This window comes from Aedes aegypti, chromosome 2 (assembly GCF_002204515.2).
Source record: "Aedes aegypti strain LVP_AGWG chromosome 2, AaegL5.0 Primary Assembly, whole genome shotgun sequence".
NCBI classification, from domain to species: domain Eukaryota; kingdom Metazoa; phylum Arthropoda; class Insecta; order Diptera; family Culicidae; genus Aedes; species Aedes aegypti.
This window is the reverse complement of record NC_035108.1, coordinates 63314949-63331052: the sequence shown is the minus strand read 5'-3', so window position 1 is coordinate 63331052 and position 16104 is coordinate 63314949. Positions and strand designations below refer to the sequence as shown.

The 16104-nt window shown below is 35.4% G+C and overlaps 1 protein-coding gene across 6 annotated transcripts in view; it reads left to right on the top strand.

The window, feature by feature from the left end:
- Positions 1-16104, top strand: part of LOC5574290 (lysophospholipid acyltransferase 1) — a 145396-nt gene that overhangs the window by 5428 nt on the left and 123864 nt on the right. For 3 of the 6 annotated variants that reach the window (XM_021841017.1, XM_021841021.1, XM_021841022.1), the window contains exon 2: positions 113-433. In XM_021841017.1, the coding sequence (XP_021696709.1) occupies positions 335-433 (99 nt within the window). In that variant the 5' untranslated portion in view covers positions 113-334. Of the gene's footprint in view, positions 1-47; positions 434-16104 lie in introns of all 6 variants that reach the window. The other 3 variants (XM_021841018.1, XM_021841020.1, XM_021841019.1) reach the window with 3 other exon arrangements.

Sequence of the window (16104 nt, the reverse complement as noted above, 5' to 3'; positions counted from 1 at the left end):
ACGTCTATTGCTTCTTATTCTGGGCCTTGTTATCCTGAATTTGTCAGTCAGTGTCCTTTTCCAGGGTACTCCGTGAGGATTATCAATGTGTGTCATTATTGATTCTTTCTAGTGTTAGAAAACCAAGAGAAAATACATAAAATTACTAGTGGAATAATTGAGAGCAGCTGCCGTCCAGCTTGCACAGTTTGGGCAGTTTGGGGATTGCATCGGTGGTGAACATATCCGGACAAACAGTAAAGAGAGAGAGGGGACACCGGAGGCGGAGGGCTCCACCAGTTGGGGAGCAGGGTGTAAAAAGCCTGTCTTCGAGGGAGCACAACAAGCAACAACCATGCAACAAATAGCCAACATCATTGGCTCCAATGTCTACTACGATGGCAGCCGGGTCTTCGCCTGGCTCGCAGATCTGTGCGGACTGTCGGTCGATTTGGTGAGTATTCAGCTATTTATAGATTTTAGAATAATTCTTGTACCTATTATATGTAATCCCTGTCTGTCAATGATTTCCTCCTACAAAGCATGGAGCAAAGTTTCCATTTATGAAAACGGATCGTGATATAAAACCTAACAATTAAAATATTTATTGTAACTCAAGCTTTATATGGATTCCCAGAGAATTTTTCAGCAGTTTATTCAGAGACTTCAGAGGATTACAGGATTCCTTCCAGATTCCTCCAGAATGACTAACAACAAATCCAAAACGCATAACTTCTCGGTAGGACAAGTTATTGGTTTGGATCACTCGATTGAAATCAGGCTGAATCGATTGGTGGCGAATTTCATTAACAAGAAACATCGCTCTGGCTAGCTGAAAGAAAGTTCCAAATCAATCAGAGTTGGGTATGGCAAGCGATTGTTGTATATATAAAGCGCACTTCTAGAGAGTTGGTCTCTGTTTTTAACGGAAAGTCTCTATTTTAACGCGACTGTTTGAAAGGTTTACTTATCTTCTCAGATTACTCGAACATAAGCTTCAGGAATTCTGCTAGAGATATCTTTAGATTTCTTCTGGCTTACTTTCAGCGACTTCTTCAGAGATCTCTTCAGCAAATCTTCAAGTACTTCCCCTATCAATTCTCATATAAATTCATCCAGCGGTATTTCAAGGGATGCTTGAAGGAATTTCTTCAAAATTTGCTCCATGAAATCCTACAGCACTCCAAGGGTTTTACCTTTAGAAATTTCATGAAGACTAACTTAGGATTTCCTCCACACATTTCATGACTAATTCTTCCGATTTCTCCAATAAAGGAAGATCATACACACATATTTATTTTGGAGCTTTTGAAACAATTTGTTTCGGGATTTTTTCAGGAAGATCCACCAAAATTCCTCCGCACATTTTTTCAGTTATGCTTTCAGGTATTTTCATACAAGAATTCATTCACATTTACTCCCAGGAATTGCTTCAAAAAATCCTCCAGTGAATATTTCGAGGAAATATATTAAAAACGCTTCCAAGGACTTCTTAATGTTTTCGACGAGGGATTCCTCTTGAAGTTGCTCTAGGAATTTCATTAGCATTTCATTCAAGCATTACTTCAGCAGTTCTTCAATACAATTTGTCGGTAATTTCTCAGACAAAATCTTCATGGATTCTTCAAAAGTTCTCTCAAGGCTTCACGCCAGCTAATATTACAGAAATCATTCCAGTAAATCGTCCGATCATTTCTACAGAGATTTTGTTATCTATCTAACCAATTGATTTAGGAAATCCTCCAAGATTTCCTCGAGAGTTTAGGATTAATATGGGGCTCAATCAAATGTAACTTTAGACCTCATCAGTTGTTGTTTTTGGATTTCTTTTTTAAAAAACTTAAAGAAAAAAATCAATAATTACTGAAAAAAAATCTTAGGCATTTTCCTGGAGACATATCTGTAAAATGACTAATAAATTATTAAAAGGCATCCTTAGGAAATTACTTAAATAATACCTGAAGGAAACTCTGACGTACTTCCTGGAGGTATTCTTAGAGAAGCTTCTGATGTAGATCTTGATGAAATCCTGAACGACAATTTTGTAGGAAATCCTATAAAATCATAAATCAAGATGAAATTTCTGAAAAATGCTTGCACAGAATGCTGGTGTAAATCCAAAAGATTCCAGAGATTCCTACATGACTCTCCCACTTTAAGAATTCCTTCACAGATTCCCCGAGGAAACGCTTCAGGAATGCTTTCGGATATTGTGCCAGTGATTCCTTCAAATATACTCTCAGGGACAAACCCAGGGATTCTTCTAACAGTTATTCGTAGACAAGTTCGGAGTTATCGCTTGGAATTTTTTTTTACTGGGTCACAGGTCAGGCATCTTTGGAGGAATTCCAAGGGGAATTCATGAAGTTAAACAAGGCAGAATCTTAGATAAATCAAATCTAAGAACTATATAAGAAAACAAAAAAAAATGTGTGTGAATACTTCATATTGGAATAATCAGTAGCTCTGCTGGCAGAATTCAGGCTTCTCGTTGTTCTCTTCCAATGGTGAAATTACTACGAAGGATTGAATATGCTACTGGTATCTTAATATTTTAAGCTGGCATTGGTCGTTTTTTTTGCAGTTTCTATCAAAATTATTCAAGCGACATCTTAAAAATATAAGTAGCGTTGACCTGTAACAAGATAATAGAACGGAATGATTCGTTACAGGTATCAAAATTATCAAGATCTAAGCTATGAAACGTAAACCTCTAAAACTTATGTTAGTACATGCATTGCACCACTGCCCATTATCTACTCGGCAACGCAAAGAAACGGCAGAATGGAACTTGTTCTCCTTGAGATCCGCTGTGTCTTGCGGTGGTGCCTGCAAACTGCTGCACTTCCTACCGTGATCCCCATATCGGTTCTCGCTCTAGCGCAGCAGCTGTGTTTTAAGTCAATCTCTTTTATAAAACAACGAAGAAGAAGGAGGTTATTGCCATTCTCAACGACACCGGCACATAGTGGTCCAATTTTGTAAAAAGCAGACAAAAAACAATTTCCAAAAAAGATTTTAGTTGAAAAACAAAGTCAAACATCAAAATCCCAGATAGTTAAGAACACACAAGAAAATTTTATACTTCTCGGACTTCGATGTTCATGTTCAAAAACCATTTATTGTTGCTATAAAATTCACTATCTTATGTTCATTCACCAAAATTCGTACATATTTAGATTTCAGCATAAGTTTCTCTGATCGGGAACTCTTCTTTTCCTATATTCAGCATTACGTCTAAGGAATCACTGAGAGAAGGATCCTCTAAAGAGTGTATCGAAAAGTAGTCGCAAACATTCAAAACGGTATATCTCAAAGCATAGTTCATCTTTTTAAATGCTTTTTTCACGCAAATCTTCATCATGTCATCAAATATTGAAGCAACTAAAAAAATATTGAATAATATGCAGTCTTAATATAAATATAACAAGGTTTATAAAGCATAGAAAATAAAATCTTGCACAAAATTACATTTTTGAAGTGTCTTCTGAAGATTCGATGACTTGTATTGAACAAAATGTATATTAAACAAAATAGGATGAAAAGCTTATTCTATCGGAAAACATGTTTATTTCACACAGCACGTAAAACGGATTTCAAAAAAAAAAAAAAAAAATAATTGCTCTAAGAAAATCCAATTATTGGAATAAGGTCGGTTTTAGAAAGCCACTTTTGTTTAATCAACTTTTGAAGCTCTGTCATATACAGCGGTAATTATATAGAGTACCATTTCTTGCTTACGTTACTTCATAAATATGCAAAGAAATTTTTCCAATCAAAAAACTATGTTTTATTCGTTACAATCGTTCGATATTACCATTATCGTGAAGAAATAAAAAATCAATAACCGAGGTCCTTAAAAATCGACTTTTTTAGATTTTTGCATTTGCTCTCAAATGCTTTTTAATGTATTTTTCAAAGTATTTTTTAGTTGAGAGTTGTGGCACAGAATATAGTAGCATAAACAAAAACCATTTTTTTTTTCTTAAAATTTAACACATTTATCAACATATAAATTTTTTCAGAGGTATGCAAGATTTTCATCGACATCTGTTAGTAATTTGCAAAATTATCATACAAAATGCCACTTTATTGAAACAATATCCCCGCATCATAATTTTTAAATACATTGTAAACCATTCCTGATCAAAAATTTTTTTGTAGATTCAGCCCAATATTTTTCAGACTGTTTTGAAAGTTTGCGACTACTTTTCGATACATTCCTTAGCCCAAGTTTGCCTAAAAATTCGATTTTTGAACAAATGAGAGCATCAAAATGCATTGAAAACAGCAATTTTGTTTAAAAAATGAAATCCAAAAGATGGTGACTATTCCTACAATAAGGTATGCAACTCTAAAAAATGTTTTACAACACTTGTCATATAGAGAGGCTGATCCAGTGGTACTGCGGTTTATAGCGTGTTACATGTAATTTTGATTTTTGTGTGTATTTTTATAGCAGGGCCCCTATCTAAATTAAATGGACGTGTAAAAAAAATCTTGGTATTTGGTAAGGAAATAGTTAAAACAATTAAAATCTTAACTGTGTTGCTCCTTTGAAAATATCACTATGTAAGACTGGAACATTTTCCAATAATATCACTATTACTGGAACATGTTCCAATAATGTAAGTAGTGCTTTTTTGAAAGATTCAATGATTTTATCATTCTAAAACTAGTTTTTACATGAAATGGAATAGAAAAGCTTTCGAATGACATGTTCAGATATGAAAAACGAGCTTCCGTTATCTTTCTATCGATTTTTTATTCCTCATCCCGTTACTACTGCCTCTCTGGCACAGACGCGTTATTGAGAATGCGTATTTTTTATATATTGTTTGTTGATCTGAACCACTGTATCACTACGCAACCTAACCGGTCATCGGCAGTTTAGTCATCGCTCGGTTTAAGGTGCGACTATCGAAGCTGACTCATTGTGATCTCAGCTGGTCGTTGCGATGAAGTCGGTTCTCCACGGACTGCACAAATTCAGTTATTGCGCATCGTTTTCAATTTGATCTTTTGCTTTTGAGCAAAGCTGGTTGATGCGATCCAACTTGTTGGTTGCTTGCAAGTTTCTACATAGCGACAGTTGACTTTTTGCACCGGTTCAAAACTTATTTCATTGTTTGCCCTTGAAATTTACGTGTATATTCAATACCCTCTTGTTGCATGTTCAGATGGTAATATAAATAAGTAAGCAACTCAGGGAAGCAACTTTTTTTTTTTTGCTGAAGATGTTCTTGTGATACAGCAATGATCATCGTTTAAAAATAAACTCTATTTTTAGAAAAGTAAAGGATTTCTAAAGTAATAGGCGGAAAACAAAGAGGTTGATAAATTTTCGAAGCAATGCAAATCATAATTTTGAACATCCCTTCGATTCAAATACCCTTCACAAAGTTCACCTTACACATTAAATAGATAAATAACGCGAGACAGCAGTTTTGCATATCACTTCATACAACTGTGAACCGTCAGAATTTGAATACAAAACACATTTTACGACGGTGATATCAATGGCAATGCCGGTTGGTGTGAATTAGTCGAGCTACCTAATTCCGTGCTTACCATTTATTGATGGAATTTTTGTTCAATAGCTTTGATTGTTTGGAGCAGACACCTGCAGAATGTTCATCAAAAAATCAATTACAAATGCTGTTTGAGGGAACATTCTGCAGTTATCAGCCGAAACAAAGATAATGACTGTATTTCTGAATGCTCAGAAATGGATCGATCCAAACATAACTCAGGACAATTGAATCCTTTCTCATCATATTCCAATAAAGCAGATCTGTCGGAACACAAAGTCACGGCTGTATAAATGAGTTAAGTTGACTTTACCATTCCATGCGGGTTGGATTTTTTTTCTTCCATTCGATACCTTTGTTTGTAGAGTAGTACCATACTTATGGCCTAGAGCGAACAAAAGCAGTAAACGCGAACAAAACCTTCGAAATGGTACACCGGTCGTGTATACATGTGGGGTTTTCACGGCCAATCAATCTGATTTCGTTCCGAAACCGATGATGAAAATACCGTGAAAAGAAGGTAACTTGCATATTGTTTTCGGAACAGTGCGAATTTCTTCTTTGTGATGTTACGTCCCACCTGGGACAGAAATTGGTTCTTTGCTTATTGTTCTTAAGAGTACCCGAGCAGAAGAAAAGTGATACTGAATACCAAACTGAGGTATTCCATACCAGATAATTTTCAATACTAACAACCTGAATGGGGTATGAATGAGCCCTGCATAAGAGGTAAAATACCTCAAATAATATCTCAAGCATGTTCTACTGGGGCCTTCCTTAGCCGAGTGGTTAGAGTCCGTGGCTACAAAGCAAAGCCATGCTGAAGGTGTCTGGGTTCGATTCCCGGTCGATTCATTTTGTCGATAGAATGTCTGCTGATCTTCTTCTTCTTCTTCTTCTTCTTGGTATTAAGTCCTCACTGGGACATAGCTTTTTTCTCAGCTTAGTGTTCCTATGTTATTAGCTTAGAGCTCAGTTTCCAAGGTTGCCATTTTCGCATTCGTATATCGTGTGGCAGGTACGATGATACTCTATGCCCAGGGAAGTCAAGGAAATTTCCATTACGAATAGATCCTGGACCGACCGGAAATCGAACTTAGACATGGCTTTGCTTTGTAGCCGCAGATTTCAATCACTTGGTCCCCGATAGCTACAGGCTTGATATCAAACCTGAGTTTCTTACAGTATGCGGTTGCTAGATTATAAAAGGTTCACACTTATCAGACATTATCCGAGGATTTCTCAAAGAATATTTCCAAACATTCTTCCAATTTTGCCCATAGCGTTCTACTAAATATTCCTCTAGGTTTTGATACAAGGAAACCTCCGAAAGCTCATGTGTAGATCCTTACGGAAATTTTGAAAGGGTATTGTTTGAATAACTCCTCGCCAAATATTCTTGGAAGAATGGAAAACATTTATATAGTAATCCATACGGATGTTATAAGCTGAATTTACGAAACAAGACCGGGACAAAGCAAATTAACTGTTATTCTTTTTTCTCGAGAAATCCTTCAAGAGTTCAAATGAATACTTAATTATAATAATTTTTCAAATATGAATCAAGGAATTTCACGTAAAAAAAAGTTTGTTGATGAAGATCCAGGAAATCTGAACACATCATTTCATAAAAGAAATTGTTTCGAATTCTGAAAGAATTCAATTGCCATACCTGATAATGAGTGACCAAGAGAAAATTTCTGCATGGATGTATGAAAGAATCATTGCACAGAATTATGGTTTAAATTATAGAAGCTCCAGCGATTCCTACGTGACGTGGAAGAATTCATGGATAACTCATCGGAAGATTTCCTAAAGATTGGAGAAATCCCTGAAGTAATTTAGAAAATTTCCTGAATGTATGGTATACTAAAAATCATGAACGAATTGCTCTGAAAGGTTGTGAAAGATTTCCGACTTATTGTGAGCAATATCTAAAGCAAACCATAAAAAAATACTAAGGGCAGGAATCACGATAAATGCCCAAAGAATTTGTTAGACATGGTCTTAGATAAATGCCTGAGGGTCGTGGGTTCGAATCCCGCTGGTCGAGGATCTTTTCGTAAAGGAAATTTTCTCGATTCCCAGGGTATAGAGTATCTTCGTACCTGCCACACGATATACACATGCAAAAATGGTCAATCGGCAAAGAAAGCTCTCAGTTAATAACTGTGGAAAAGCTCATAAGAACACTTAACTGAGAAACAGGCATTGTTCCAGTTGGGACGTAATGCCAGACAGGGCTGGTAGCAAGTCAGGGTGTCTACTCGTTTAGCAAAATGAAATTCCCTGATATTTCCAGGTTTTTTCCAGGTTTTATAAAAATAATTCCAGGTTCAAGAAATACTGTAATTTTAGTGCATCAGTATGTGTCTTCTTGAAAGTATTTTTTGTACAGATTATGTACCATTCATTTCTATCGGTCGTTTGGATAACTTAGACAGCTTCATGGGCGCTAAATTAAACTTTATTTGGATATGTGACAATATATCTACAATCTAAATTAACATAAATAATTCGTAAAACTTTTGGATCCCGGATCCATTTTTTTATGATAGAAACACGGATTATCAAGCCCCTGGGTAATCGCGTTCGACCGTATAACATTTGACTGTGGTAATATGATTAAATTATAAATGTTTGCATTTCATTCGAAAAAGTTCTAAATTAGTCATGATTGTTAAGAAATTTCGAATTGATTGTTGTTCAAGTTCCAGTTTACTTTAAAAAAAAAATTTGGCGTTAAATATTTTCCAATAATTTTAAAAATGAATGAGTTTCTTGAAAATATGAACTTTAGAAACCTCTTTCCAGGAAAGAAGAGATTAAAAAGTAACCAAAAAGAGACCGAAAAGAGACAAAACAGTAATCAAAAACCGAAACCTAACAGGAACCATGACAACATAGTTTAATCAGACCAGACATTTCTCTGAAAATATTTTCGAAACTTTTTTTTTTCAAATATTTTTTTTTGCGACATTACGACGACATACCAGCACATCTGGTATATGCCAGTAAAGGACAAACATTCATTGATGTATTATGACGACATTACGAAAGGGATGGATTCATATCTATATTAAAAATATTCACTCTCCAAAACTTTTCCTATGGAATTCCTCTAAAAATTTTGTTTTTTATATCTCAAAATAGAATCAAGATTTTTCCAAACATTATCACAAAAAATACCACATGTGAAAAAACCAGAAACTTCTCCAGATGCCTCCAAGGATTTCTCAGGATTTTCTACAAAATTGTTCTTTAGAATTTTTATAAGATTTTGACTACAAATTTCTCTGAGGATACCTTCAGGATTGCTCCTAGGATTTCTTCTCGGAAATTCTTCTATTAATTCTAAGATATTTCTCAAGGAAGTTTTCAAAACCTTTTTCTCAAGCATTCTTCCAGGAGTTTTCACCAAGCAAATTTGAATGTAATTTCCCAGAAAGCTGAGAAATTTAAAAAAAAAATCCCTGATGTAAATGTATGGGTATCTTCTGTTACAGTTACGTATGTAATTTCTTAGGCCACCCTTGATTAAAGAGGATTTTCAGGAAGACTTACTCTTGAAGAACTTTTAGAAGATTTCCAAGATTATTGCTACGATAATAAAAAAAAGAAAAATCATAATATCTCGCAGGATATTGCGCAGGATCTCCTGGAATACAGGACGAAATTACTAGAAAATTGTGTAGGAATAATCATTCCTACAGTCGAAGGATTTCCTAAAAAAAATTGCTGTGGTGTTAAATTGTGTGGAACCTTAAAAGAACTTTTCAATATTCCATGGGGATTTTTTGAGAAATTCATTGAAAAATGTTTGGATGAACTCCAGTGATCCTTGGATAAAATGCTGGAGAAATTCCTAGAAAAAAAACTCTAAAGAAACTTAATGAAACACAGATCGAATTGAGGGAATTATTTGAAATGTTCTCAATATATTGACTCGAATAACCCCTCGAGGAGCTTTTGGATCTATTCTTAGGAATAACCGTAGACAAAATGGCTTTGAACTTCTTGTCAAGTTTTCTTGAGAGAAATTCTGTTGGAAACTTTGGATATCTTTTTGATTAACGACTGTAGAATTCGGTTGGATAGTTAGTGAAAAAATATCTGGAAGAAGTTCTAAGATAGTCTTTGTTCAAAGTACTGCCTGAGAAAAATTTCTAGAGGTATTAACGTTGAAATGTTCAAGGATTTCCTGAAGCAAATTATGGAGGAACTCCTGTAAGCATCCTATGAAAAAAATGCTGAAGCTATTTCTTGAAGAATTCCACAAGGATATTTCCTGAGGCTGTTCTCGAGAAATACGAGAAGAAATTTTGCATCTCAGTTATCTGCAAGCAAGATAAGGAAAGAAAAGAGACTTTAGATACTATTTTTGGTTAAAATAGAGACTTCAGACACCTTTTATCAAAAATAGAGACTTTTTAGAGACTTGCAAAAAAATGGTACCTAAAAAGAAACCTGCTACCAGCCCTAGATATGTTAATCCTTTACCGAATAAATTTAGATACATTAAAAACATCAATCAAAAGCTGATGAAATTTCATACTCGAAAGAATTCTCACTGAACAGCTCATAAAGTTTTTGGAGAGCGGCGCAGCCGAATTTTTTTCGAATGAAGATAGTTTTCTGGCAATTAATGACAGCTCTGGGTTATAACGCAAAAATCCTTTGTCGTGAACATATTCTATAATTAATTACTGCTTCAAAATAATTTCCCTGATTGTGATCGAAATTCCCTGAGAATTCCAGGTTTTTTCCAGGTTGAATAAAATTCCCTGATAATTCCAGGTTTTCCAGGTTTTTCCAGGTAGTAGACACCCTGCAAGTCACTTGTCAGTGACTTGATCACTTTTTGGACCTGATCACTAAAAAGTCACTATTTTTAACAAAAAATCCCTAAAGTCACATTTTTCAGAAAATTGGTATTAAAATTTTGGGTACACAGATAAAAATATTTAAATTCCAATGTAGTGTAAACTGAGTCATAGAGTAAAAATAAACTAAATTCATTTATTGTTACGGCATTCCGTTTAATTTTCAACTCAAAATGCTTGTATGCTTGTAAAGTGCATTTGATTGAAGAATAAACGATTTATCGTTGACATTTCAGTTTATTTTGATACTCCAATATGTGCATTTACTTAAATTTACAACATAGTTTTAGCTGTGTAACTTATCAAACGATCCTATCTAACATTGAGAGATTATCTCCTCTCTCACTCTCTTTCGATTATAACAATGCAATAGTAAAGCTTTTGGGAAATTGTTCACTGTAGATCGAAATACAATGTCCTTGGCTAGCGATTTATACAAAAACGCAACAGAAGAGGTTGTTGTGGCTCAAGTTATTGATTATAGAAAAAGTAAACAAAAAGAGCCTCTAAATGTTAGATAGGTCAATTTGGAAGGTTACGCGTGAAGTCATTATTTTCGTGATTTTATGATAATGAAGTTTATGTCTGGTTTAGCTGTTCAAACACAAAGAGCAAGAAATATATATTTGTTATCATAATGACAAATACATGTAGTGTGATTTGGAAAATGTGAAGAAAAATAAGGTCTTCCGGCTAACTTTCCGGAAGAATTTATGTGAATATTTCGTATACATATCCAACGGATAAGGAAGAATTTTCTGAGAAAAGTTTTGGAGAAGATTCAGGCAAAATTTAAAAAATGACAGTAAGATACTTTTTGGGCCGAAATGTTTTATAAATTTTGGCGAAAACCAGGATCAATATTTGACAGATCTGCTGAATAAATTACTAGGGAACTTTCTGCAGCAAGCTAGGGGTATAGAAGCAATTATAAACCTGCCTTCTGATAGAACCTTTAGCCAGGCGGTTGGGAATAACAACCAAAGAGCTTGTCAGACACTCGTCCAGGACTTCTATAACATGTACTAATTTTGCTATAAATCATTTCAGAAAATACATTGGAACTTCCTACAAACTATACATTTTTCCATTGAATAACCTTTCATACTGTTTTTACACGCCTTTGGTCAACTATTTCTATACAAAAAAAAATCGCTTCTCTAATGAATGTTTGAACATTGTTGAACAATAATAATTAATCAATAGTGGTATCAGTTGCTATTCCCTAACGTCAAATCCACCTGTTCATTAATTTCAGAAACAAATATGCGATTTCATCGTTTACTGTTTGCTTTATAATCTAAGTATGCAAAATTAGCCATTTTCAGGGTCGCAGATGAAACGTGAGGTTACGAGTCGCTATTGAGTGATATGATTGTTTTCAATTATTAATTTATTGAAACGTTCAGTTGAAGTACCTATAGATATTTTAAGAACACATGTAATCATTTTCTTATTCCGTATCCCCAACATTCATCTAATTCAATTTGTCAAGTTGTGTTGTTTTCTGAAGTTATTGTTTATTTGGAAGAAAGGGTTTAATTTTACAGAAATTTTACCAACAAATTTAGTTTGTTTGGTTTTTGAATTTTGAATTCCCCCCAATTTTTTTTCAGAATGTTCTGAAATTCATTTTCGATTTTCGCCACAGTTTTGTCCACAATTAAAAAAAAAATACTCGATTTATTCCAGAGATTTGTTAACAAATGCTTCAAAGAATTCGTTTTGTACCTCTACCTAAATAATTACCCCCCTTAATCCCGGACAAATAACAGCTGAGAAATATTTCAAATTACTGTAGTTATTCACATTCTATATTTACACAGATCACTTTTTGGTAATTATTTAGTCACTATGTTAATCGTTTTGTTCAATAAAGTCACTATTATTTTGCTGCTGATCGCTACTAGCCCTGCTAACACGTTAAAAAGAGAGAGGCGATATAACATAACCATATAGATTTCGTCGTCTGAGTACCCCCATCACTCCAGCTTGCCAACTTCACTATACATTGGGCAAAGTTGACCCTGTTTTCACTTATACGTCAGCTATAAAGTATTCCAAATATTCCAGAATTATCAATTGGGTCAATTGGGCATACGGGTAGTCAACTTATCCAAGTATAATTTTCTTAGTGATAACAAATCACCCTCGTCTGCTGTACCGATGTAGCCACGCATCTTTAGATTTAGTAGCTTAGCTAACTTTGAGTGCATCTACTTGACTTTTTAGTAGACACTGCACCGTTTTGCAGGCGTTGTTATGTGTGGAATTATATGCTATAAACATCACAACAGTATACAATGAATGAAGTAATATAGTCAGTAAGCTTTCAGATCAGGTCCCGTCGCATTGCTCTATTCCGGGCAATGAGAAAGCGGGCGCACTCACTAAGATGGGCGCCATGGAAGACGAGGTTTATGACCGCCAAATCGCCTTTAATGAATTTTTCGCAATTGCCTGTCAGCAGTCCTTATTCATTTGGCAACAAAAATGGAAAAAGGGGATTTGCGCAGGTGATTACATTCCATTCTCCCTCAGGTATAAAAGAAGTCCTGGTTTAAAGATATGAATATGAGTCGTGACTTTCAAGATAATGTGTCGGCTGATGTCTAACCACTACTCGTTAGGCTCGCATTTCTATCGAATAGGGCTCGCAGATAGTAATCGATGTGGTTGTGGAGCAGGTTACCTAGCCATCAAACATGTTGTGTGGTGCTGTCCCAAATACGGAATTGCCAGATCAAGTCTAGGTACATCCCTCTGGGCCCGAGAAAGACATTACAGATGTAGATTGGACTTTGACTACATGTACCCTTTTTACAAGTTTTTGAAGCAAATTGACATTTCTGTTCGAAAACATGCTGTTTTGTTCCGTCCGCTTGTCCACTTCGTATACCACTTCCCGTTTTGGATGTCCAACTTGTTTCCTTCGACATCCGTTCGTTTGTACCGTTACAGGTTGTCGTCATGTCCACTTGATCAGCACCAATAACGCCTGCTGCTGTTGAAGATCAACGAGTGAACCCAAAACTCCCAACTCTTCCAAAAATGATTGTACTCCTTAACCTCGATCAAACAGCTAGTTTTACCGTTCCCCAAAACTAAACTAGTTCCATAAGAAGCAAATATGGTTTTGTAAATTAAATCGATAGATGCCGGCTCCGTAATGCCTAGGAGCGCTTGAGCCTGCTTAATAAATTATAAGATAAAAAAGCTTTTGGAGGCTTTGCTTCAAGTAATTCAAGGCAAGGACAGTTATCAGATGTCAAACTAAACTGCACTTCAAACTGTGTAGCTCAGAGCCAGCTCTTTCAGTATCCGAAGTGTTGGATGAAACTAACTTCAGGCACTTAAAACAATAGAATTCCTAATCCGTTGTGGTATGAAGGTACATGCTCTATTTTTACTCATAAGATTTTCCCTTTTAGGGAACCCTTCACGCAGTACTTTTGATCTCTCTTAAAAAGCCATTAGTAACAAGTGTAACTCGTTTTTTAAAGCAGATGAATGGACCAAGATAAATACTATCACCACTTATAGATAGAGGAGGATCTTTTCTTCATCATAGTATTTAATAACGTTTAATAACGTGGAAATCCATTCGTTAGCTCAATAACAAAAAAAATACACATTTGGCTACCAATTACTTTTAGCGTGAGATTATGAATTTAGCGAGTCATTCCTATTTCCTTTCATCTTTCCTTTTCATTCTGTATCCCAGAAAGATTATAAAATTTGTTTGATGGTGATGGCTCAAATCTCTCAAATACCGTAAAACGTGCCTTTGCAGCCGGCTCTCTGATATCTGACACCAAAAAAAAAACTATCTGTATTATGAATTTAAAAAAAGCATCGGCAAACGTCCAGGCAAAGCATAATGGTAAACTGGTTTGATTTGTTTGCAACCACAACACCGAACCATACCAGTTATTCCAAGTATGGCCGTTAGATTTGATAGGGTACGATTACGTAACGAATCGCCGGCTGGTATGGAAAACCAGTAAACTGGCCATGCAACTTTCGCCAATGTCAGCCACCTTGAAACAAACAGAAAAAACGTTGCATTTGATGGCCTTGACTGACTAACTGACTGCCTGTTACCGGCACAAAAATAGCATGGTTATTTTAACTGGGTTACTAATTCACTATTTGTCAAGCTACGTGGTAGAAAGAATTTGTAAACTTTGACATTGGAGCCTTTTTCAAACTTCAATTCGAGTGCATGACATGCGCCGAGAGCCGGTACCAAGGCTTCGAAGAACCGGTTTCAATACATAGATTAAGCTATTGGAACCGACGTTGGAGCCGGCTTATTGGGTCACATCTCGATTCATGCAATTATTGCAGAGCAGACGCCGGTTTTTTATTTCTCTATTTTTTTGCATTTTCACGTGTACCTGAGCGGAAAAACATGGCAAACGAATACCATATTTTGGTATTAAAATTAAATACCGGTATACTATAGTATGTTTTTTTCATAAGGTGGCAATGAGAGGCAAAATACCAAAAATCAATTCCATAAATTTCTATCAATAACACCTACATTATAACAACCTGAATTGATTCAATACTGAACGCATATCAGAAATGGGATCTTCCTTAGCCGAGTGGTTAGAGTCCGCGGCTACAAAGCAAAGCCATGCTGAAGGTATCTGGGTTCAATTCCCTGTCGGTCCAGGATCTTTTCGTAATGGAAATGTCCTTGACTTCCCTGGGAATAGAGTATCATCGTACTTGCGACACGAACTACGAATGCGAAAAATTGCAACTTTGGCAAGGAATGCTCTCAGTTAAAAACTGTGAAAGTGCTCATTGAACACTAAGCTGAGAATCAGGCTCTGTCCCAGTGAGGGCGTAATACCAAGAAGAAGAAAAAGAAGAAGATAGAAGAAATTTGTGTAAAATTTTCTAGAACCTAACGAGTTGTTGAGTATTCAATAACAAATTGATAGCAAAGCGTGTATATGAGATATTATATTCAATAACAAACTGTAAATTTTCAAGACCAAAAAATCAACAAAAAAAGTTTATTAGTAGCTAAATTTGTTTTAATAGCATAATATAGTCTTCATCGGATCTACATGCTTATCCATATAATAACTAGTCAAAAAGAAGTCAAGGTATTATACCTCTATTTGGTACGTGATTGGTATAGGCTTGCTATTTTTTCTGATCGGGTATGTAGAGCAAAATCATCTACAAAATGAAAAAATAGATTGCGTGGTTCTTAAAAGTGTGTTAAATATAACGCTGTGTAAGCATATTAGCGACTAACATGACACCCTTTTGTACAGTCGTGATTTCAGTATACGTGGTAGCTTCACGTCGTTACTTGAATCATTGCTGGACTTTTGTGTGTGTCACCGCGTGATCAAACGAGCGTCTATTTCACCATCACGTCATCGTCATGCATCACAACATCCGAATATTGTCAGTGATTCTACTTGCTGATGACATAAACACAACAAATCATTTCATTTCATCCACAGCTGTATTCGAAGATAACCCCAGATAGGTCGCATCGTGATTGATTGTTCCTTATTTTTTGATAGATTGAACAGAATACAATTTGGCCTACCTGGAAATTTGTTTGAAGATCAAGGACTTGTTCTTAATTCCAAAGTTTTGATTTTTTTTAAATACTATATAATATATTTGTCCATTTGGTTTGTTTACCCTCAATGCGATTTTTGAAAGTTTAATTTTTA